At 35.5% G+C, this 26,254-nt stretch overlaps 1 protein-coding gene across 1 annotated transcript in view; it reads left to right on the forward strand.

The window, feature by feature from the left end:
* Smp_194820 (DNA repair and recombination protein rad54-related) overlaps positions 1-8,619 on the forward strand; it is a gene marked incomplete at both ends in the record, with an annotated part of 32,219 nt that extends 23,600 nt beyond the window's left edge. The window contains 4 exons of the mRNA XM_018789727.1: positions 562-640; positions 3,757-3,936; positions 4,467-4,630; positions 8,415-8,619. Of these exons, the coding sequence (XP_018655141.1) occupies positions 562-640; positions 3,757-3,936; positions 4,467-4,630; positions 8,415-8,619 (628 nt within the window). The remainder of the gene's footprint in view (positions 1-561; positions 641-3,756; positions 3,937-4,466; positions 4,631-8,414) is intronic.
* Between the last annotated feature and the right edge of the window lie 17,635 nt (positions 8,620-26,254).

A 26,254-nucleotide genomic window follows, 5' to 3' on the forward strand; every position in this document is an offset into this window, starting at 1 on the left:
ATATCTGTTAAGTATAATTTCATTTGTATTATTGAGGCAATGTTAATGAACACCCTGTTGATCTTTATCACTAGGTAATAAGTTTGAATATTTTAATTGATGTAGAATATTACCGTACTTATTTGTGCAATAATGATGTGTTTGAGCATGGGATCATAACAACTTTCTGTGTATCACAGCTATGTCATTAGTTTTGTTAACTTTTTACGATTTGGGATAAGATATAAAACGAGTTTTGTGAAATGTTAGTCAGGCGTATTTATTCACGACTATTCAAACGTATAATGTGATAAGGTCTAGTTCGTATGACATAATATATTCTCCTAAACTCACAATTAAGACTTGTTAGCCTCATCTTTAGTGCTAAAAAAGTTATGAACAGTTCGTTATTTTTGTAATATTTTTACTTACCTGTGAACTTTTTCAGCCGGTACAGTTTTTGTTACTTTATCGAATCATCTACATCCGTCTCTTTATTAAAATATTAGTTTTTTAAAGTTTATATTGTATAAAATGGTCTAACATTTTGGAAATTATATTTTCGAGTTTTTTTACTTACAGGTATAATTTTGTACGACTAGACGGTACAATGACAATAAAAAAACGAGCAAAAGTTGTCGAACAGTTTAACGATCCAACTGTAAGTAACTTCTTATCTAATTGCTCTATAATCCTCATAACAAACTGTTCATTGTTTGACTGTATCTAAGTACGTGAGCGTAGTTTATGATGACTTTGAAAAAGTATTTGCTGAAGATTTTACTGGTTTAGTAAACAGTTATTCTTCATCTTTGGATTTTCGACTTCTGTGTTGTTTTATAGTTTTCCTTTCACCCAATTTCATTCATGCTTTCGAATCAACTTTACATAAAACAATTGATACTGCAACTAAATAGGAAGAGTATATTTGTAAAATCTCAGCGAATGAATTGGAAGTAAATCCAACGTTTCGCCTGACAATCTGGGCCAAGTTTTTTCAAGGAAATATAATCAAACATCAAAATTATCGAAAATAAATAAGTACATGGTTCTTCGGTTCATCGTACACTGAATAGGTCACTCAATTAACGTTAAAAATGTTTAAACTAGGCATATGTATTAGTGTGTAAGAGACTTGTGATGTGAAATGATAAATGTTAAGATAACATATTGTATATATATACGTAAGTGGTGAGAGAAGAAATTTCATTCACAATATATTGTCTCCTGTCGGTGAATTTTTAAGAAAACATACAATTTTAAGGCATTAAACAGGAATTATATATTTGTAAGATCTCAGCGAACGGATTTGAAGTAAATCCAACGTTTCGCCTGGTCCAAGCTTTTTCAAGGAAATATATATTCGTTTTATAAAATCCTTCGGATAATTGTTCATCATTAGAGTGGATGTAATTAAGTTCATTTCCATTACTATATCATTTGGTTCAGTGAGAAGTTTTTGAGCTCTTGTGATCATATGTTTTCAGTTTTCTAGGAGATTTATACAGACAAAAAGAAGGTGTAGTTATGAGATCACCGGTTTTCCCAATTGATGAAAAAATTAAGTTCACCAAAGAGTTGAAATCTCCTGAACACAAAATACCTTTTCTAGACTGTTTGGTTGAAAGGAAATATAATGATTGTTTAAAAATTAGTATTTTCCGAAAGCCGACATATTCAGGGAAATATTTAGACCTTAAGTCGGCACATCCATTCTCGACTAAAGTGACAGTGGCCAAAAATATGATCACAAGAGCTCAAAAACTTGTCACTGAACCAACAACTTAGTTTGCAGTGTACTTGATTGCTAAGATGCTTAAGATATTTATGTTCACAATTATATGTTTGCCTTTGACTTAAGCTTCTATTATGTATATACATTGCTAACCAACTGTCTAATTCACTTTTGTATATTTCTAACAATGACATCATTTAGTGAAATTCAATCATTTTTATGATGGTGCATTCCCTAAACTGGGCAGTTTAATAATGAAACCGTTAGTGTTTCTGAACAACATCTATACGAAGTTCTGATAGATAAGATGTGTTAGAATTTCCGTACGTATGACTAACAACTTGTTCTGTTGAACTTGAATTTGGTTTATAAGTATCAATGCCAAGCTTGGGCTTGATAGTTTCAGATAAATTGAGCATTGGGTGAAAAGTTAATAAAAAATATTTTTTTTGTTATTAGTAGAAAAATTGTATTTCTGACGTTTCTCGACTTAATGAAGACCACTTCTTTAAAGTAATTAAATAGCCGAAATAATAGTACAAAGGAAGCAATGCAGAATATTTTTAGTACAATCAAAGTCATAATAGGTCTGAATATGTCAATGTCAAGTTATTTTTGGTCAAGGTGAATTTGTATGACTAGTGACTGTATTAATTCGTGCGTCAGAATGTAGGCATGAAAAGTGTTATACATTTGTAATATGAAGTAGTGGTGTTGTAATTAGGTGTCTGTGTATGTGCAGATTGTGTGGAAAATAAATAAGGTCGAATTTGGTTCTTCGGATAAACATTCCATGTTGGATGAACATTCAAGCCTTCTTTTCTATTGATGGTAAAGGGATTTAACATTATGTGGAACGCTTCGGCTACTCACCTCTCTTTATAGTTGGGAAAGCCTTTCTGAATTGTTTTGATATGTTTAATATCATTTTGGTGATCACTGAAAGTAGTATGTACTGCTATTGATGATTTATTCTGTAGATTATCGAATTCTACAGGATTATTGGGTCTTTTTGTGTAACTTAAGCGTTCTTTGTCACTAATTGAGATCTCATGGGAAGACTCTTCAATATACAATACATCACAATCAACACAACCTTATTTGTAGATATAATTTTGTGTAGAAGTGAACGGTATCTTTAATTCAAATAACGCGTTTCTTAGTGTTATTTGTCTTATAGAAAGTTTTGATTTTGTACGTTTTCAATATCTGTTGTAATTCTTCTGTGCTATCTTGGCGGTAAGGTAAAACCACCAAGACAAGATAATTCATTAGGATTGTTATTTACAGAATGATATTTTTGTTTCAATATGTTTTGAATAATATTTTTAGAAAAGTTAATAAATCGTAGTGCGTTTATTATATTTACTTTTTCTTTTAGTTTGTCTTATTCTGAAGTAATGATCCTGAATGCTCTTCTGAAAAGATTCAAGGTTAGGGAAAATTTCGCACTGAGTTAAAATCAATATACTGATTTGAATATGTTGGTTTTCAGTATATGGCTAGATTTAGACTATCATTAGCATTCTTTTTAACTAAATAATCCAAGAAAGTTAGCTCACTATGTTCCTCTTCCTCTTCAAAAGGAAATTTGATGTGTTCTGAAAGTGTGCCTATGTATTTAGAGAAAAATTTCTAAGAGGAGTCTTTTTTTATAATGACAAATGTGTCGTCTACATATCTGAGCCAGTTGCGTGGTCTAATGGTGCTGGCAAAAATAAGCGACCCAACGTGGGACATAAATAAATTTGCAACATTCGGAGATACTGAACATCACATAGATATCCCACTCGTTTGTTTATATAATGTTTATATAATGTCCTTTTGAAAGTGAAAAGCGTTGATGTCAATAGTACAATCTTTATTGAATCTAGTTTGTTATCCAGAAGATGAAGTAAGTTTTAAAATTACATCACAAAGTCCAGAGATTGTAACTCCACGCAAATCACCTTCATGAGCTACAAATCTACTGGAAATCAAATCTAGTTAATTATTGGTGCTATTTGACTGAGTGCTTTTAACTTATGTTTTTTCATTTCCAGTCACGTGATTTTGTCTTTATGTTGAGTAGTAAAGCTGGTGGCTGTGGTCTTAATTTAATTGGTGCTAACCGTCTTGTTATGTTTGATCCTGATTGGAATCCAGCTAATGATGACCAAGCAATGGCACGTGTATGGCGTGATGGTCAGAAGAAACAGTGCTACATTTATCGTCTTATTTCGGTAGGCTTTTATCGTTTATTAACACACCTGAACTAGTTATTACGTTATTTTATTTGATTGAGTGAAAGACGGTGCTAAGTGATACTGCTGCACTGCCATCCTAACTAACATTTTGCTGTCATAGAATATTTTAACTGAATGGGTATATTGCCTAACATTAGAAACAAATTAGTATGAGTGGTTTGAATTGGATTTTTGAGGTTTATCGCTTGCATCGCGGACTAACATTGATTAGAAAACTATTGAGAACCACAAAGCAGTGGTTAAATGTTTCATCCTAGTATAGGACTGTTATGTATTTCGCATCTACGACTTCGTCGGAGATCGTATCCAGGATCTCCGGGTACCTGTAACAAAACCTGAAGATCTAGCTAAGATCATTTTGTGATATAAACTGTAAACTTTGGGAAATAGTTGTTTTTCTCTGAGGCTTTTACATCTATTCAATTATATCAGTATTCTGTATGAATATCTTTTCAAATAAAACGTGTTATTCATTGTTTACTTTTACAATTATCATGAAATTTTAGACGGGTACCATTGAAGAGAAGATGCTTCAACGTCAAGCGCATAAAAAAGCTCTTAGCAGTTGTGTAGTTGATCAACAGGAAGAAGTCGAACGTCACTTTAGTCTCGATGATTTAAGAGAGCTTTTCATGTACCATTCTGAGACGTTATCGGATACTCATGATAGGTTGGTGCAATTAATATTATTTATAAGTTTGAACTATTTTGTTATTTTTAAATGTATTGTATTTATTGTATTGTACACTTTTACCTCTAATTCAGTCCAAAATATACCGTTGTGATGCTAGTGTTTGCACATATCTACTGTAATGTTTAATGAGTGATGTACTTGGAGTTCGTATAAAGGATCTGTTTACTGTTGGCACGGCTTCCGAGAACTACGACGGAGCCGGAGAGTTACCTCCCGATCAGAACGTGATGGAGCTTTCTGGAATACCAACGTGTCATGCCACTATTGGATAGTAGCATGACATGCGTCTTTGCGGATTGGTTGAATTATAGTGTTGGTATAACAAACGCTAATATCCATAAATGCCCATAATTTTCTGTACATTTTGATTCTTACCCAACAAACACATCCCCACCTCTGTTCTGTCTTCTGGTTTTGCGACTACAAGGTTCGAGTGTCGTCGTTGTATACCGTATTCCGCGTTAATTAAGTAGCAAACGTAACACTGGCGACAGGGTGTAACAATAAAAATGTCAAATACTCTTGAACAAGTAGAATATTTGCTTGAACGTCAGGTAAAACGGTATGAACAGTCCAAATTGCGTATCCTGGAGATGCTAACGCAACAAATGAATCTTAGTCACACAAGACTTACTGATGATTCATGTAATTCACCTACCGATTCCATCCATAAATTTATTTTTCATGGTTTTACTGGTATTATTTTTGAATCCTGGTTCAAGAAACACGAAGATTTGTTCAAGGTTGACCTCAAGAAACTTGCTATAAGCCAAAAGAAAGATTCCTGCTCAAGAAAATTATGGAGCACAGACAACCAGCCCTCATCTCCACGTTGGTCATTTGGAGGTTGGCACCACAAGAGGTTCTGTCCATATAAAGAACATTGTTGCACTTAGTGTCATTGTAAGGGTCACGAAGAAGCCAGCTGCAGAAAAAAAACTCTCCGACGTTATTCTTCGAAATCCTATTTTAAGAAATACAGACCTAATACGATATCTCACAAAATATTGGGATCTCATAACAGAACACGAATTCACCGCCGAAAATTATTATGTAAATTTGGATATTTATAAACAACGTACTCATCTCCAACTGGATACAGTATCTGATACCACTCTCATCAGCCCAGAAACTCGGAGGAATATTGGGAGACCCACAGTTAATCCAACAACACAACTAGCACACAGTACATCTGATGGGAAGTTAAATATTGTTGGAGAAGTACCCTGCACTATTTCTAAAGGTAATGTGACAACGAATGCAACATAATATCTTAAAAGGAATCCAGCACTTAACTTGTTGGGATTAGATCTGATAGAAACACCAAAGCTAGTAGAGCATTCGATTAGCATAATCTACAGCCGAATCAGAACCGACAAGCTTTTAGAGTGGGACCAGAAAAATGCCGTGCTACAAAGACACCACCACGTGTTTACAGAAGGATTGGGAGAATGTACGAAAGACAATGCACTACTAACCCTCAAACATGAAGCTACTCTTATTTTCCGACCTAAGAGACATGTGCATTATGCTGCCCTTTCATTAGTAGACTGGGAATTAGAACGGCTTCAAAAAATAGGTGTTATTTAATCTGTGAACTTCTCATATTGGGCTGATCAAGAAGTCTAATGGCGACCTTCTCTTGTGTGAAGATTACTCCACCGGACTAAATGAAGCTCTAGGGTCTCACTACTATCCTTTGCCCCAACTTGAAGATCTCTTTGCCAAGCCGAACGGTGGCAGGTATTTTGCGAAATTGGATTTGTCAGACGCAAATTTTCAAATCCCTGTATCTGATGGAAGCAGAGATCTCCTAACGATCAACACGCACAATGGTTTGTTCCGACATAACTGACTGCCTTTTGAAGTGAAAACGGCGCCCTCTATGTTACAGCAAACTATAAATACCATGTTACAAGGTATTCCTGGAGTAACAGTTTATTTATGAATGCAGACAAAATGGATTTACAGAACAAACTGGATCAGGTGCTAGAACGCCTAGCCGAATGTTGTTTTCAGCTCCGCGCGGAAAAGTGTGACTTATATGCAGCAAGTACGGTATCTTCGTTTCATTATCGATAAAGATGGAAAACGACCAGCTCCACAGAACATTGAAGCTGTGAAAACTGTGTCTAGATCTAGAGACATCCCTATCCTAGAATCTCTCTTGTGATTGGTCAGTCATTATGGAACCTTCCTTCCTGATCTCCATCGTCTGCATGCTCCACTAAATAGTTACATCAAACAAAAGTATGGTTTTTTTAATGACAAGACAAAAGTATGTAAATTTTAACCATGGAAACTTTCGAATGTTGTAGGTAGTTTAGGAAATTGGTGGTATGTTGTCGAAAATGTAACAGGTTGTAAAAATAAAGTATCTACCAATTATAAAATTAAATTATTGTAACTCTATCGTTCTAAATTTCTCCAGTAATCTAGAAGAAGAGATGTGTTGCTATAAAATCTAATTTTATGAAGTTGTAGTAGTCAATGTTTGAAAGACCTCTTGTTAGTAGAAATGAGTAAGAGGAAGAATTGCATCTACTCTATTTTGTGGATATTTATCCAAAAGTTTGTGCTTGGTGAAATTGAAATATAAAATAAATAATATTCACTCGTTCAAAGCTTAACTTTCCGTGCATTATCTATCAAAATCTATCTTTTCGGGCTTGATCATTTTTGCACACAGAATGTGTTTGAGTATGTTACTTCTGTTGTAATAACTTATATTCCTTAATCCATTAGCCGCAATTCATATTTTTGTGTGAATTTCCCCTTTGATTTTTATTTGACTACATAAACCGTTAGTTATTGTTAATAAATTTTATTTAATGTTTATATAGTTTATATCAATAACCAGTCTTAGACCACCATTCAAAATCTGGAAACAGTAGAATGTTGTTTCGTTTTATTACGGGACCCTGGTTGTGACTAATGGAGTTCAACCATGTTGATATATGGGGCAGTTATATCTACCACAGGTGATGGATGAGGGTTATGCTATATCCTGAATTGGTTGGAGTGGGATATTAACACTGTTGGATTTCAGTTTAGTGGTTTAAAGATCAAGCATCCATGTGTAAGACTAAGAGTCCTAGGTTCGACCCCCTGTTGTGCGGCGGTGGGTGCGTAGTGCTGAAGAGTCCCACGCCAGGAGGTGACGACCGTCCATTGCTCTCAGATTGTAAACGCTAGTCTAACTAAAACTCAGTCTGTGTAGAAAGTGTATTCTCCACAAATCCTTCTATATTAATAGTATTTATAGACCAACACTGTTTCACTACTATTTGTGATTTCTCATTCTGCATTCCTTTTGACTTAACGAATTGTCATGTCATGCGAACTTCGTTTACACTCTCAATAGGTAGATTTATGTAATTGGTGGTTCTATTATTCGTCGTAAGTTTATGTTGTAGGACAAAATAATTATTACTGACATTATTGTGAGGTTGTGATACATTAATTAGCTGTCCAGAAACCTACTAGTCGAGATCATTTTCATCTTTGACCCAATGGTTTGATACCGACTACTAAACTTAATGCTGGTAAAAACCATCAAGTAGAAATGTATTTCAATATTGTTTTACTCGGAAGTATATTAGAAGTTTTCGTAATGAATATTGCATAGTGAAAAGTAGTTAATATTTTATCTGTGAGATATTTTCTAATCAAAGAATTTTTTGTCAAGTTTATCAACTTCAGTATTCCTGAGTTTCTAACACTACCGGAAGTACAAGGTTTTTTTTAAATTATGTTTCAGATTCAAATGCCGTCGTTGTGTCAATTCTGTACAAATAAAGCCTGCACCAGAAGGAACAGACTGTAATTCAGATTTTTCTCAATGGAATCATTGTTATACAAAAAAGGCGTTAAATGATCCAGTGCTGAAAGCAACTTGGGATACTGGTTGCATATCATTTGTATTTTGGCATTATTCTCATGAAGAACAACGTAAAACCGTATAGTATTTTTGCTCTAGTTGGTTGTAATATGTGATTGATTTTACTGATTTTTTTATTGGTTCTCTTATGGTATGGTGAATTCAATTTGTAAAATTTTCTTATATTTGTATTCCGTCTGAAGACACTAGGACTGTTCTTGTACTTCTTTTACAATACCACACGTTTTGCTTATCTATGCTCTCATAACTGTTTATCTCAATGTTGGTTAGTATCTAAACTTAACTAGCCCAGTCAATAAAAATAACTAATCAACTACGATTATAATTGATTATCATGGTTCTTTGGCGAGCCTTCTGTATCAGCCTTTACAAAATGACTACGTTATCTTCATCTTCGAAATTGTAGTTGCACCGGTGATTACCATTTCTACTGATGTTTACTATGCAGTTCGCATTCGTTTTTGTCTCACATAGTAACTCACGATTCGACTTTATTAGTATACGTTTGTCAACTTAGTTTCTTTTTCAGTTTATTTACATGCAATACATGTTTGCAGATATCCTCATGGCGTCTAGAATTTTCCGCTGGTCATATGCATTTGTATCTACGCATCCAGCTATGGAACTTATACAGCTCAAATGAACGTTTATCGCAACTTTCAGCATATAAACAACGTTATTTTACTGTGATATTATAGCATACATCCGAACTGGTATATTTATTCAACTTTGATGTTGCTATTTGCGTATTTTACTTAAAATGAGCTAAACGTTGACCTTACCAGTGAGTGATCAGTCATTTTCGTTTCATGACTCTCAATCAAACAACGTAACCTATCATTAAAGTGCTAGTTTGGCATACATATTATGTAAGCAAATACAAAGACGTAAATGGTTCGAAACACCTGAAACAGCACCGACTGTTTTTGATGTACTAGCGGTTCACTGAAATTAAATAGGCTAATTCATCATCATTATGTATAAATTTTTGGGACCTAACAACTAACAAGTGTGGTGTGTTCAGCAGATGCAACTATCAAAGCGAACTTCCTCAACAACTGACTTATATAATCGTTCTTCACATGAGATGTTGTTTCCTTGTGGTTGTTAACTAATAGATGGTTTCGATTATATATCGGCTGTTCAAATACTCGACGGTTTACCTGTACAGTTCAATTGGTGGTCTGGCGACACGGTCATTTAAGCGAATCTCCTGCCAACTAAAAACGAATTTGTCGCCTCTATCCGAACACCAATATCACTGACAAGAGTCCAGAGTGACACTCTTGGTTCCTTATGTTCTCTTTAATCATTTTCAGTTTAGTTATTGGACAAATATGCAGCATTCGCCATTTATCATCCTATAGAGACAACTTCGTGTCACTTATATTTGCGATCTGTAGTCTGTAATCCTTACTGTTTATTAAATCAACTATCAGTTTTGAGCCCGCTGACTACTAAGTGATCAACTCCGTACGATGAAGTCACTTCTTTTCATTGTTACACTTTTGTATATATGTAATGTTACTACAAGGAACGGATTTACAATTTGTCGTGTAGTGTATCAGACCACATCGGGCTCACCTTTAAGTTTGTTGTGAATAATCGGAGTTTGACATCGTTTTGATCTGTCGTACCTTTGTGATCGAGAGATCTCAAACCCAGTCAAATTAGAAGTTAGAAAAGGAGTCTAGTGATGTATTTGGAAACTTATCGATTTGTTGAGAATCGTTTGATCTGAGCTGGCTAAATGTTGTCAGGGATGCATAGCTCGAAGTAACTGATGGTAATCTGACGAGCATTATTCTGCATTGATAAGGCCAAACTAAATCGCCGCCTGTTACCAATTCTGATATTTACCTCGGTTTTATCGATTGGTTTTCATTTATGTTAATCCATTATTTGTTTGTTGATTATACCTCTCGTATATTGATCAGTATTCATAGTCAGCTTACTAGCTCGGTCGTTGCTGTAGTTATGATGATTCATTAATAATCTTGAGTGGTACTTACAACCTTCACTGAGATAAGTTTATTGAAACATCAACCACTAGCAGATATGGCGCTTAATTGACGTAAATACACTTAAGGTGACAATTAATATAAGCAAGGACTGAGTAGTTATCTGGATGTAATTTGTAGAGGATTAATTCCTCTCTTTTTGATTCCAGTAAATAAATAACATCCCGTTAACAGAATATTTAACTCAGGCTGCATCTAGTAGAGTTACGGGTTTACTGTAGATTATTCAAATGCTCGGACACCAGTTATAGAGATAGTTTATTGTTAATGTTTTCTAAATTCCGCAAGCGTATATATAGCAAGTACACAGGGAAAATATGTATGTGTGTGTAAAAATCCATATACATTTATGAGTGTTAAGGGACTTAAGATTGGTTGTTCATTGCTTACAGCCAATGAGAGAATAGATTAATGGTTGGTTGTATAATTGCTGGTAAGGATTTGAGCCACGGTTCTTTAACACTCTCAGAGTCAGCTGTTGTATTTCCTGCGAGAGATCGCAAGCGCGTGAGGTGGTGGCTCGGTTAAGCATCACCCATGGGGTGACGTGCTAACGAAGTCCTCAATCGTTCCTCCCTTGACGGGAGGAATTGTATAAAGAGTGCTTCCTTTAGACGATCGAACATTTGAATTGAGGACGACCTCATGGACAGCAGTTAAGTGATTCCCAGGCAAAGATTCCAGAGTGTAGGCGTACTTTTGTCGTTGGTTCGTTATGTGGTGGACCTCAATTCGGGACTCCACTGCAGCGAACCAAACTTCTGGATCGTGGGGAATAAAGGGAACCAGTCGAAAACTAATGGCATGTACTTCTGCGTCTATTGTGTTAATGCTATTCTTATGGTTATCCACCATATTGAGTTGTTGCCAAAGTATTATATATTGAAAAATAATACGTATACGTGCAACAAGACTGGATAGACAAATAATAGACTCAGCGTTGTAATCTTCTTTGAAAGATTTCCCAAAGGTTGAAATGTGTTCGGAAATTCGGCTTACCATATGTGAATGGCGTCGAGTCGCGATTGACTATGATCACCACTACAATAAGATTACGCGCCAGATAACGACTTGAATCCCTCGATAGACTGAAAACCAGAAGGCTGTAATCGGTCTAGATATGATATATTTATTGGCGATCTCGTGATATCGAATGAATACCGAGATGTGCCAAGGGGTACAGGCAAAATGGCAGGGCGTAAGAAAGTTCGCATGGACAAGGTGGACAACGGAACGAAAAATAATTTTGATACAGTTAAACAAAACGAGTACAGTAAAACAACCACTGGTACAATTGGTCGTAATAATAATTGTCTCCATTACACCAATCGTGAAAAGTAGGTCACGACAAACTACTTGCAATACTCTGAAAACAAAAATGTGAAATAAAGGCGAACTATAAGTAAATTTCAGGGAAAAATCCCAAGTGGAAGTCGATGTGAATATAATCAACAGTGCAAAGAAAGGTCACCTTCCAGCCTGGATTATGTAGTTTTTTTTGATAAACATTCCACACTGAGAGAAAAGGTTTTGATATTAACACTTTTATATTCTCCAAAGTCTCCACTTTGCCCGAATTTGTCACCGATTTGTCCAGTGTTACACAAGATTGTCGTTTTTTAAAGTATCGACCAGTCAAATAATTAATTTTCAGCAGACTTAAATTACTAATGTACTGATTACTTCGGAAGTTATCTTTTAATTCCCATGTCTAAAATAATGTGTGCGCTCGACAATAATAAACAGTGGTAGGGTGTGACCTACTTTTGAGACGAGAACGCGATCGGTGTAACTTGTGGTGGACCTCAGCGAAAGAGCTTAGTTAAAATATAACAATACGCAAAGTTACCAACAATATACCAAAAGAATTAACACTACAAACAGTTAAATTATAAAAAAGTATATTGAGCAACAAAATGGTAACAGTGTTATGAAATGAATGTTACTTGTAAGCTGCTTTCTGAGATAACAACCACAAATAAGTTCACTTGGTTAATAAAGGTTCCTCTGCACGTGATGGCACCAACAGCAAAATGAAGAAGATTAGATCCAGTAGTATTATTCAGTAATGATCCGGGCCAAAGCTCCAACGTAGTGTGGAATGGCCTAAAAGGATGTTATAATACTATTATAATCTTCGATCAAAGGCCGTGGCCGTTAAAGCAGAAGAATGGACGGCGGATACAACGTTTATATTTTAAGAATCGCGGTAGTGAAGAAGTGTTATATATAACCAAACAAAAGTATTCGTTTCTTTACCATTGAAATAGAAAAACAATAGATATCGAATATAAGTGTGGTTACATATAAAGTGTGACAACTAGGAAAAATATGTGATCTTTAATTTGTTGTTACAAAAAAATCGCTAGATATAAGTGTCACTATAAACTGGAACAATTATTATTACTATCAATTGTACCAGTGATTGTTTTACTGAACTTGTTTGTCTAACTATACTAACGACACTTGACTTTCCGTTGCCTGTGACCTTTCACGAATGCGCTTCCGCTTGATAGTTCCCCCTGTAAACTTTGGCACATCTCTGTATTATTTCGATACCACGAGATCTCCAACAAATGTACCTTGTTTCAACCATTAACAGCCTTCTAGTTTTTGGCTTACCGAGGGATCTACGTTGATAACTGGCACGTAATCTTCATGTAGTAGTGATCATGGTCAGTCGCCACTCGACGCCATCTACAAAGATTTAAATGAAAAAAGGTTCATTAAAAATTTTTACATATACAGTTATCATTAACGTTTACATAAGGTTAACAGTGAAACGATCACACTGCAAATGACAAAAAACGTTTTTAACCGTAATCCATAAGAAAAATTAGTAAGACATTTACATTCATATACAAAGAAAAATTCTTAGTTAGAACAACATGCCTATACACATAAACGTCTACTTGCTACATCTGGTTAATTTCAACGTACTCAATCCGAGGAAGAGGTTTAATGTGGATTCAAGCGACATTTATTCCTCAAAAAATATTTGCACTAGGGGTTTTTACACTAAAACTACGTTTTCAATGACAAGCAGCGTTTTCACTTCTTGGACTCTTATGCTTTTAATGTTATGATGACTTTTAAATACCGCCCACCTATCACACCCTGTAGTTCCCTAGTGAATAATTGTACACCTTTCTTTGGCACGAGCAGGTGCGTCGCTGATTACAGCAACTAGTTTGACGATATTTTTTCCTAAACTAAAGCAGCTAAAGTGCTTTCTGGCAGTTCTGTTAGTTCAGAAATAACGTCAACTAGAAGATTATTAAAATCAGTAGGTTCATCACGTCCGCCTAAAACGACAATTAAAAAACCATTTTGGAAGCAATAGTAATGTAGCGGTAAATAAATCCCCAAAATCAATAGATCTGTCTTTGTTCAACATTGGATGCTGACCACATTAGTTTAAATTGACTAACTTGGTTGAAGTCGTTCGGTCATGCATCCGCACCAGATCACGAGTTGGAACGCCGTGCTTAACGTCTTCTGCGGTCACTAGCCAGTTTAGACCAGCTACTCCTCAATATATTGATAATCTATCAAATACATCTTCCAATCTCCTTACTTCTGACTTTTGATAGTTGTTGTTGGTAAAGTGTTTTCAAACTACAATACCTGTGGTATCTTCAGTGGTATTTTTTCCCTCGTTCATCCCTATGCTTTAAATTCGTCATGACGGAACACACTCCTAAGCTACTTAAGACCAAGATTCTTACACCACTCTCGTTTCAGCTAGTGCTTCTTTTGGCCGGACAACATCGAAGCTTGGTTCTGCTATGCAGAAGCCGATTTCTATGAGCACGGCATGACTGATCCACGCGCACACTTCCTCGCGGTTGTAAAGGCACCATTGCGCGAATTCAATAGGTACGTCACACCTATTATGCTTAACAATGATGTATCGGAACCTTACAAAACTCTCAAATGGCCCATTCTGAAACGCGAAGATCTAACCGATCGACAAATGTTGGATTAACTGCATAATAATATCGACCTGCAACATGGTTTTGTGACTGGTGCAAAAGTTAGGGTTCTTCCTGCAAATTTTAATTATTGGCTTCAAGAACCGGTTTTAAACTTACAGGCGGCAAACGGAAAGCAAATCGTCACATTGGTAAAAGGTACGTTTACTTTAACGTGGGTTTACGCAAATCCATTCACTAGATCTTCATTGTTGAAGATGTTTCTATGCCAATCATTGGTATAGACGTTTTAAAACATCCCAACCTACTCATTGATACACGCGAAGGAAGGCTAGTAGACGGAAACACAAAGTTATCAACTTGCGTGACTTCTTTTTCCGGTTTCAGATTATCTTCAGTCACAATTAGGCACACAATAGATCCATTCTATCAACCACTACTCGATTAGTACTCTGAGGTATAACAACCACAACCGAAATCGCAGTGTGTAACCAGCAATGTAAATAAACAGAACAAACTATTTATTATATGCTCATATATGTTTGGCTTTTTTATTGCAAATAAGACAAAATCATTTTTTGTTGCTTATATGCTTGCTTATATGTGTATATATTTGTATAAAAGTAACAAAAAATTACATCCTATGGAAATTCTTTCTTCGCTATTCCATGTTTACGAAACACACTTCTAAAAGCTTATTTTCTTTTTATAGCCTATTATATGTTTATACGCACTTTCTAGTGTGATTCGACCTTCACATATGTATGGAACTTTTTCTTTTCCAGGGCGACATTTTCATTGCCTTCGCTTTGCATTACTACGTTGTACCACATGGACCCTTATAATAAGGAGAGATGACCAGGAGCTTTTGAACATAACGAGCTATCAGAACAGTGGTTACCGACGGAAAACTTGTTGGGTTTAAACATGTGGCTGGCAGCATCTTAGGGCCATCACTACCCAATTATGGAGGAGCTGAGCTGTAGTGGTAAGTCAATCCCCAATATCAATAGCTCTATGAGTCTTCAGCATTTGTTCTAATTAAACTCACCTAACTGTAGGCGCCCGGTCACACGTGCGCACCAGACCACGAGTGGGTACGCCATATCACCCGTCGCTTTCATCTGTTAGTCATCTTAGACCAAACGTTCCTTGATATACTGATAGCTTTTCAAATATAACTTCGAAACTCTTCACTTCTGATTTGAATGTGTTTGTATATTTTGACTATAAAGGTATTGGTGGTCAAGAACTTGTCAAACTCCAAGTATTTATGGCACCTTGATGCATTTTCCGGCCACAACATGCCCTAGCTACTCAAAAAATACCGGAGTATATGTAAAGTTTGTCACATTGTATCAGCAAATATTCATACTCTGGATATCTAAACACGCTTTTTGCGAACATCACACTTGTTTTCACTTGATTGTTAAAGGAAAGCAACTTCATGTAATTGTCGAAAATCTGCTAAATAGACAGTTGTTAAAGTAGTATATAGGACATATACCTGAAACTGGACAAATATATGCTATTGTACACAATCCTTTATTCCGTGGCTGGTCTATACTTTGAGACACCTTGTATAATAGAGAAGCCGGTGCTTATTATTCCAACATTTGATTGTGAAATCTCGTTAATCTCATGACAAATTGACCACATTGTTTTAACTCAGACTATTTCGGACAACTGTCACCTGTCTACAATAATCAATCTCGTTTCATTACCAAATGTCAGTATCAATATTTTTGATGATTTTAATTTAAAAAGCCATACATTTAAATGAGTTTTCTCAATCACTCTATAATATTACACATTTCTGCCACTTGCTACCTTCACAAGAATCTCAGTAGCCTAAAGAATGAAACTCCGGACAAGAAGCACCTAAGTACTACGTAGTAGCGATTAGATGTTTGCTTACTCCCTTGTGAAGTTACACATAATTGTACATTTTGCGCATGAGCCCGATTAATTTACTGGAATACAATACTTAAGTGGCTTATGAATCTTTCAAGAGAAAGCAATATCAACAACTCATCAAGAGTTATCGTCTGAAGCGGATACATAGTAGTTACGACCGTGAAGAAAGCTAATATCACCACTGCTAGTCTATTTCTGGTATAAAGAAAGGACATAATAGTTAAAATCATCCAAACGAGGGGTGATGGACATAGTGTAGGCAACTACATGCCCTTGAAAAAAATTGTGTTGAAACAGTCGACCAGAATAAACGAATCAAACTATTTGAACTCTGATCTAAGAGTTGAAGGAAGTACTATGACGCCTCATGGTGAAAACACAGATTCTTCGGAATTCATTAGGTCCATACCCCTTCCAACAACAAGAGCAACAATCAATATAGGTACATTGAATATCGAGACAATGTGGGAGATCGGGAAGACCAGTCAAATGGCGACGGAAATCTGGAGATACAATTTGGCAGTATTCAGAATTAGTGAAGACCATTGGACCACAGCTGGACAACAAAGGCTGGATACGGGAGAGATGCTGCTGTACTCTGGTTACAAAGAAGAAAATGCTACACACACTCACAAAGTTTCTCTATCGCTGTCCAAAGAAGCACATCATGCACCTACAGGTTAGGAATATCACGGTTCCAAGATCATCAAATCATCCTTCAAAACAAAGAAGAAGGGGATTACAATGTATGTTATCCATTGTTATGCACCCACCAATGATAGCAACGACGACGATAAAGATCAGTTCTATGAGAGGCTGAAATCAGTCATAGCGAAATCGCCTGGAAAATCAGAGAACTACAACAATATACATAATCAATCTACTGCACATCACAATCTTCAGTTCAGAGTGTGACTCTCACAGATGTTTAACAAATTACTATCAACTATCTGTTCGAAAGTCGCCTAATTATCAGTATTTTCACGTATTAAAAGAATTTTTCATAACAGTTCATATGTTTTAGTAGCACTGCTAAATCCTATCGCGGCTAAGAAATAAAGAAGCCAGTTTAATGTTGTCGCAACTTAATAAGCCATATCAAATTTCACAAATTGAAACATTCGTCTCCACTGTTACTAACAATCTGAATGGAGACTCATCAAACAATATGTTTGCTATAACTTGTTGCCTGTTGCTCCCTATCAATATATGACTTAATGATACCGCCAATTAGAGAAAAGTGAATTAATGGCCGGTTCAATGGTGCATAAAACCAGCACGAGCATTCTAGAATCACTACCGGTCCTGCTTCATGCTTAGCCCTGCCTGTTAAGTCCATAACACCAATAACAGCCTCTGCAATGTGAATCATGTACTTCAAACACACTGGTTTCGCATACAAACCAAACAGACCACATTGCATCAAAAAATAGAGAACAACATTTATACAGTGTCTGACCAAAAGTGGCTGTGAATGTGGGAGACAGTGATTAATAGACTGGGCATAACTCAAAAACTATAAATTGTATAATAAAAGTCCACAGGTCGAAATGAAGCTTTTAACTATAGGAGAATGAACATGCATATTTTAGTTACTTAATAACTACACAGTAAAAAATGTGTACTGTATTGGTCTATTAATAGTTCTGAAAAGTTACCAATCATAATTCTTGTCAGGATATAGCTGTTTTGTCGTAAACCACCGACGTAGGTGGTCAGTGGGAATGATTGGGAGCCTACTCGTGTTGTATGGAAATTGTGTGACCTTTCATCACTTCGTGGTTATTACCTGACGTGAAACACCCCTGTGTCGTATCTGGGCACTGTGACTACTTTGATGACCACATAGCTATGACGATCAGTAGCATTTGAATTATTGTATGATTTAGGAATCCTAGGGATAACGCAATTTAGATAAAGAACTACGTGAGCACAAAGGGAAATATTTTTTTAAATATCCGAAATCAGGCAGTCATCAAGTACAAAGTATTCAATAGTTCATAAAAACACCACAATAGTGTAAACAGCATTATTACAGGGATGTATTGGTAATAATAGAGAGAGGAGACGGTGCTACCACTACCACATAGGCAAGTCTATAAAGTGTGATTTACTGATAGGCGTCTGTGACTCACAATGTTGACGCCAATAGGTAAACTGTTCGGTACCTGTGACTTGACTCCTGGGTTATCCAGCTAGAGCCTATTGATATTTCACTTGTCCTACAGAGTTGTACTTGAAGTCTATTTGTTCGAGGAAACTAAATATTAAAACGAAAAATATCATCACATAACGAAGAACTGACGGTGCGATTGAATTGAAGCGTGTTGTTATTAGTGCTCGCTATAAGCGATATCACTGTGATAAAAGAGGAACAAGTCGTTACGGGTCGAAAGGAACATTGCACTCGGCTGGAATTAGGAGCTATTGAACTGAGGATTACTTAGTAGACTCACCAGATGAATACAATATGTTCATTACTCAGGGATAAACTCATGGTGCGAGACATAGCTTCTTCATCCAGCAGCGTCAGTATATTAAAATTTAATAACGTCTTTATTACAGTTCAAATAGTAAAGATAGGAGACAAGCACAGGATAATACAAACAGGCAGTTAGTGGAAATCAATGAGGACGTACTAGATAAATTAAAGGAATTAGAAAAAGAATTACGATGGTTTTCATTGGTGAATCCTCTAAATCAATACCCACTTTTTAATCAGTCACTAGTAGGCTCAAATTATTTCTCCGAAAACATTCAAATTCATCAATTATAGTGCAACGGTGTTTCGAATTTGACTTCATTGTAATATGTCATATTAGTTAACTGAAATATTCCAAACACTGTTAGAGTAGCTTTAAGGGAAGAGCAAATTTTTAGTCACTAATAAGTCAGAAATTTTACCATTCAACCGAACACGTTAGTTCGGTGAATGAATAGGAACGTTCACCTCTGTATTGTTTTAATTTCCTAAAAGTAATTTATACAATTTGACCTCATGTGTGTGATAAACTGAATTTTGTGGATCTATCGCGCAAAGTACAGTGATGTCCGACAAGGATTTCCCGTTGCAAAAAACCTTGCCTATCAGTGTAAGGGTCATTTTTCAATGATTTTCGATAATTTTATGTTTCCTTGAGAGTATTTCAATATTCTGAAACAGGTTTTATCCGCTCCTGTATTTTCAGTTTAATGAAAGTTGCGACCAAAACGTTTGATATTAGTAAATGCTCATTCACTTACGCGTTTCTCATTCGTTTTATTCGCTAGAACATACTATATAAAACCTTTTTGTGATGGTAATTTTTCGTGTCTTCAAGTTATACCGAACACTTCGGAAGTATATGTCTGTGGGAAAACCAGTGTTATGTAACTGTATAATGCACACGGTGTATATTATATAGCGAGATCTGATGTTCACCTCTCTTAATATTTATTCAGGAAAGAGCGTAGGAATTATGGACATATATTGGAAAACTACTCTCAGGACATGTTTTATCTTTAGGAAAATAATCCAACAACCTCATGTGGTATCAGACCCATTTTTCGGACGTTTCATCTCCATCTGAGGGATTTGTTTGTACATAATAATAACAATAATTAGACCAATAGGCCATGAAATTATTTCGTCTGTATCTCTTAATCGGAATTCTGTGACTCTCAAATTAGAAGTGTGGTATTACACTAACAACCCATGCATACATAAGAGACTGTTGGTTGATAGAAAGAGAACTTCGAGAGGAAGAAGCACTTCCAGTCACATGCACATATGAAGGAAGACGAGCCTTTCAAAGAATTAGTAGATTGACTTTTATAAAAAAAAATGGATTTCTTAAAATACCCTTATTTCCTGACCGGGTACTTTAAGCAGGCTGGAGTCATTAAAACAATAACGCCAAAGATTAATCTTGAGTACCAGGCGGATTATTTGCTTAAAAGAATTCTTAACATGAAAAAATAATTTTTCACCAACTTTACCGTAACAAGACTTATGTTATCACAGTTTTAAACAAAAGTCGTCAGTAATTCTTTCTTGTAGTTGGATCATCTGAATCTTTAGAGCCTGCTTGTTCATTACGCAATGATAAAAATCTGGAGGGACGAGAAAATACAGTTGTATCTTGATCTTGCTCGAATGACTAAAAGGCGATGTTTTATGGTGGAAATGTGCGTTAACGTATAATTTATCAGCAGGTAATTCATAAGTTGCTATCAATATGCAGTGACTCATCTGCTGGCTGTCACCTTGGAAGTTTCGATATAAATTCGTTTGATCTTTAAACCGTTAGGTTTAAAAATAACGTTTTTAGAGGTTCAGTCTTACTTGGATTGAGAGTGAACATCCCACTGCCAACAGTATTGAAACATCATAGTGGTAGCCGTGATAAATCCTTATTTTTATGGAAGACTATTGACATTATACTGGAAATCCAATTATTTTGTTATCCAAAAGATAATAAGAATATTACTATCAAATTCTTTCTACCGAAAAACTATTTGTTATGTGATGTAAATTGTAATTTATTGTTAGTGAAAAAGCTTTTCATACTCAATTAATTTCAGCCTTGATGGTTAATAGATGATTGTGTTTAGATTATGCGAATGTAGGGGAAGCTTCAATTAAAAGCTGTAATTTTCGTTAAAAGTGTATTTGGCATATTACCCTGAAGAGTCTCGATAAACGTGATGCTTCTTTAGTAATAAAGCGATGATGACTTTTAAGACAGTAACAGGGAAGTATGAAACTATCGCTAAGTTATAAGTCACACCATCAGTTAGAAGAATAATGTCTGATTTTGTGGTGAAATATTACTTTCGATTTTCGAAGCAATTTTCATTTTTCTCGAAAGCTCAGTGTAAAGTATATCAATTAGACTAACATGCCAAAATTACGTTGATCTGTCAGTACGCACTTTCCAGGCAAGGCTTATTATGACTCGGTTTTTAGACTCAACCTATGATTTTATACGATAAAGCTGAATAGTCGAATGGTTCTTAACCCAATCAATAGGCTTTTTATTGCTTTTTTCTTAAAATGAACATAAATATAACATGGCAAAACACAAGCAAATTTTCCAGTTCATGAAGTAAATCACCACTACAATCATATTGTTTGCATTGGAAAGGGAAATTAGGATATGTTTTTTGGCTTTACTCCGAGTACCTTATCTGGACATGCCTAAGTTTGAATTGTTCTTGTTATTTGAGTCCCTTAACTTACATATCTTGTGCACAGTCAATTTACTTATCACAAGCATGCGTTAGAAACGAGTACTCATAGGTAATTATTACCAATCATTCAGTGCTATTTTGATTGAAAGTGATTTTCTAACTAGCACTGTTATCCCCCAAATGCACTGGTACGACCGAGAGTGGAGAGAGTCCGCTCTCCCTCTCGAAATGCCCTCACATAGCCACGCGTATACAATCTCTGCCAGGGAAGTCCTACTCACTGCCTTCTCGTAGCGGGGGTGTTGTTCACAAAAGTGAGAGGACGAAAAGCGAATGTCCGGCGCTTTAATCGGGTCGGTGGATGTGGAGTGTCCACCTAGGGGAGTTGGAAAACCCTGATTCCAAACCAAGCTTGGGATCAAACTGGACTCCGTAGAGCAAAACAAATCTCAATTTCCTGTTACCATTATTATTTAACTTGTTTTCTTTGTATCTTTACCTCTTGATTATCGTCCAGTATGTTTATTACCAATGTTTCCATTCGAATGTTGCATAAATCTTTTGCGACCTAATTAGGTCGTGAAAGATTTCATTCCATTATCTGACAACACTCAATAGTATATAATTTAAAACCTAAACACTAAATTACGATATAAAATTTCGGTATGGTTGAATTACTCTATTTCTACAGTAATAAGTCTAAAGTAGATCGTTATTGTTTTTAAAGCTCTAAAATATTAGTTCATTCTATCAGTTTATGATAGATAAAGGAGAAGAAATGTTATCTATTCAACTTTTTACATCATATGAGGATGATCAGTTGTTTGCTCTTCTATTTATTTAAAACCAGATGCTATTCTTCATATGTTAGGTTTCCCCTTTACACAAAAGTGAATCATTAAGTATGTTAAAGAACTACTTTCTCATATTCTTTGTCGTAGAAGCAAAGTGTTAGTGTCATTAGTGAAAAGTTGAGTAGTCCCTACTCGTGTAGATTAAAATTTAGTTGCGAAACTTCTGTACAGATACTTACCTAAATACCTATCACACATGGAATTACACAATCAATCTTTTATGCTTTTATAAGGTAAAATACCAACTGAAATCAAAAACCACTTGGTTAGTTGATAAGTTTAGTGATGGTATTCGAAATGCTAACTTCTAAGTGTTTATCCGGAAATAAATATAAGGGCCATGAGATAACAAGTTCCTATGTCTACAACTTCACATAAGCTTCCTAGTTTAAAGTTTACATTGTGTTTTAGTTTGTTCAGGGAATATAAGTTTTATTATTTATTTAAACACATAAATATTGGTACAAGAAAGCACCAGATATATATGCGCCACACAAATCTCATTTGATTTGCGTGAGGGCTGTCATACTGCCCAGGTGCCAAAACCGAAGCAGGTGGGGGCCACACCCTGAGCCTTTGACATAAAGGTCTAATCCACAAGGCAGTGGAGTATCGTGAGGAGATGCAGTCCCATAGTAGCCGGTGACCAACGATTGATTCATACGCCATTTGTTCCTTTAGGATACTGGAGCCCATGTACACCATTGGTTTGGAATCAAGGTTTTCCAACTCCCCTAGGTGGACACTCCACATCCACCGACCCGACTAAAGCGCCGGACATTCGCTTTTCGCCTTCTCAATTTCGTAAACAACAGTAATGCCACGAGAAGGCGGTGAGTAGGACTTCCCTGGCAGAGATTGTATACGCGTGGCTATGTGAGGGCATTTCGAGAGGGAGAGCGGACTCTCTCCACTCTCGGTCGTACCAGGGCATTTGGGGGCAGAGAAAATAAGACCGTTACTGGAATTACGATATCCTTTATTTGAAAGACAAAGACGACTGTATAGCTTCAGTAGATGATATTCTGGAAAAGAAAAGCTTTCTCTCAGAGTAATTTTAACGTTTTCGAATCAGCGATATAATATATTCTATCTTCTTGAAAATGCGACGTGCATTCGAATGCTAATCCAGTATTGATAACGATAAGCTAAAGATAACTGTTTTTCATGCAAATTCTGCTTAACTTTAAAGGACAAGTGTCATTCTAATTTTTCGGCTTTTATTAAAACTTGATGAAAACGTTTTCAGTTTATTAGATATGAAAAAGACTGGAATCTACAATATATCTACAATATGTATCTGAAGTTTTGTAGATAAGCTACTGTAGTATAGAGATGAACCTCTTAAAAATTAGGCTGATCGCCCCTCAAGCAATCAAAATTTTGTTCACTATCGTAGTAGAAAGAGAAAATATATAGTTTAGGATTTCAACAAGTATTATAACATCAGTACTACTTGAGCATAAGTGTTATAGGTTACTTCTTTCTGATGTGAAACATGATAAAAATATGTCTGATTGGTTTACCTCTGTTATTTAAATTGTTATCCATGATGGTGATTGACATCCTTTATCTTGGCTAAACAGGAATCACTGTGAATTTGAATAAGAAATCACTAAAATTATGACAGAATCAGCGAAGTCCGCCTATATCATTCAAGTGTTAAATATTTGTAGTATGCTTTGTGCATAATATGTAAGAAACAACAAATCACTTCTTAAAGTTAGTCACAAAATAAGCGAAGCTAATATTTTATATACAAGAAAGAAATGCGTTGTTTGATGAAAATATGCGATTTCAAAAATGACTTGTATGTTTTGTAGAGACTGGATAAAAAATGTTGTATTAGATTTCGACTCAATGGATATTTAGTATCGTACAACTCACGTGATCCTTAAATCTTGACTTTCTTCTTGTGTGGATTGTCACGATGCACACTTGAAGAGTTTTAAGCTAAGACTAAAAACTTTTTTTCTATTGTTTTCACTGATACTGTCAGTTTTTTCACGAACATCATCTTTGCATGTTTAAAATATTAACTTGCTGGGGAAGTTTGTATATTTTATTTATAATTGGTTAGTTTGTTGGTCATAATATTACTTATTGAAGCACAGCTAAGAATACTCTTCTTCAGTGTTAATAACAAAAATAGACTCTTATCTGATAATACTAGCTGTTTGGTGGCAAGTAAGGAAATTAAATAAATGTGCAATAAACATCTAAAGATAAATATCCATTTTATCAATCTACCTATTACCATTTACTTAGTAATCTACGTATTAAATACCTCATTTTAGCTTCAATTTATATTAGGGTAGAGTATATACATATCATCAACAGTGACGGTTTGTATTATCATACTCTTAATATTTTCGAATTAATTGCGATCAGTCTTTGCCAGCATACGTGCATCCTCAAATCCCTGTATAAATACTGATATATCGAGATAGTCTGCACAGAATTCACATGTGTCAACGAAGACTAATCAAAATTTGGTCGACAATATCAACAACAGGACAATCCAGACCCTTTCTAATGGTGATGTATGCCATCAGGACAATCTGGTAGCTATCTGTAATCCGTATCTCAGTGAACAGCGTATTGTGCGTTCGAAGTGAAAGGTACCGGGCTCGAGTCCCAATGTGAACATTATCACGTGTGGATACATCCAGCTAACAAGTCCGAAATAGGGAAAAATAGCAACCTTAGTTTTACTGCTAGCTACAATTCATCTATTCTTAGAAGTGTATGTTTTACTTTTGAATTTAGTTGCAAGAAGTGAATCAGTTCTGCGGTTACAATTATCATCATTATTTCAAACAAAAACATGACATTTGTTGTATTTCTGCTGGTGTAATGGACTTTCTTTTAGTTAATATTACAATATCTCTAAAACTTTAGATATCCAGATTATGCTACCATATTTACCTTTGACGTCTGTAAAAAGAAATGACCAGTTCAACCTATATTTCAAAAGGATTAGATTTTCATTAGATACACAGAATAAACCAAGTAGGGTATTTTGATTGATTAGTCAAAGTTCTGAAAAATAATGTCTCGTTTTTGATAATACAGTATTTGAAAGTAAGAAAAGATCTAATGAGAAATAGAAGATATAAAATGTTCATTTAATGGTAATCTTTGTGGAATTTCAAAATATCAAAACTAGCTTGTTACATTTGTTAGTAAGAGCAAACTTACAAAGTAAATTCATTTGAATTACATCTATGAATAAGCGATAGTCTTTGTTGTTCACGTTATCATGTTCATAAGATTCTTTTAATGATAAATAGTGTCATTAGTTCTACATAAATCGTTTTACAAATATCTTAATAACTCTTGTTATTCACATGTTGTTGGTTACATTGATTTCGTATATCAAATCATGAGTTGTATAAGTTTTTTACTTTACTTACGCCTGTTACTCCCAATGGAGCATAGGCCGCCGACCAGCATTCTCCAACCCACTCTGTCCTGGGCTTCCTTTTCTAGTTCTATCCAGTTTTTGTTCATTCTTCTCATGTCTGTCTCCATTTCTCGGAGTAATGTGTTCTTTGGTCTTCCTCTTCTCCTTTGACCTTCAGGATTCCATGTGGGGGCTTGCCTTGTGACGCAATTAGCTGATTTCCTCAAGGTGTGCCCAATCCACTTCCAGCGCTTCTTCCTGATTTCTTCCTCTGCTGAAATCTGGTTTGTTGTCTCCCACAGTAACTTGTTGCTGATAGTGTGTATAAGTTTAGTACACCTATAAAAAAAACTAGTTTGGTTTTTAAGAATATTCTGAATAAATTTATTAAACT

This window comes from Schistosoma mansoni, chromosome W (genome assembly GCF_000237925.1).
Source record: "Schistosoma mansoni strain Puerto Rico chromosome W, complete genome".
Classification (NCBI taxonomy): domain Eukaryota; kingdom Metazoa; phylum Platyhelminthes; class Trematoda; order Strigeidida; family Schistosomatidae; genus Schistosoma; species Schistosoma mansoni.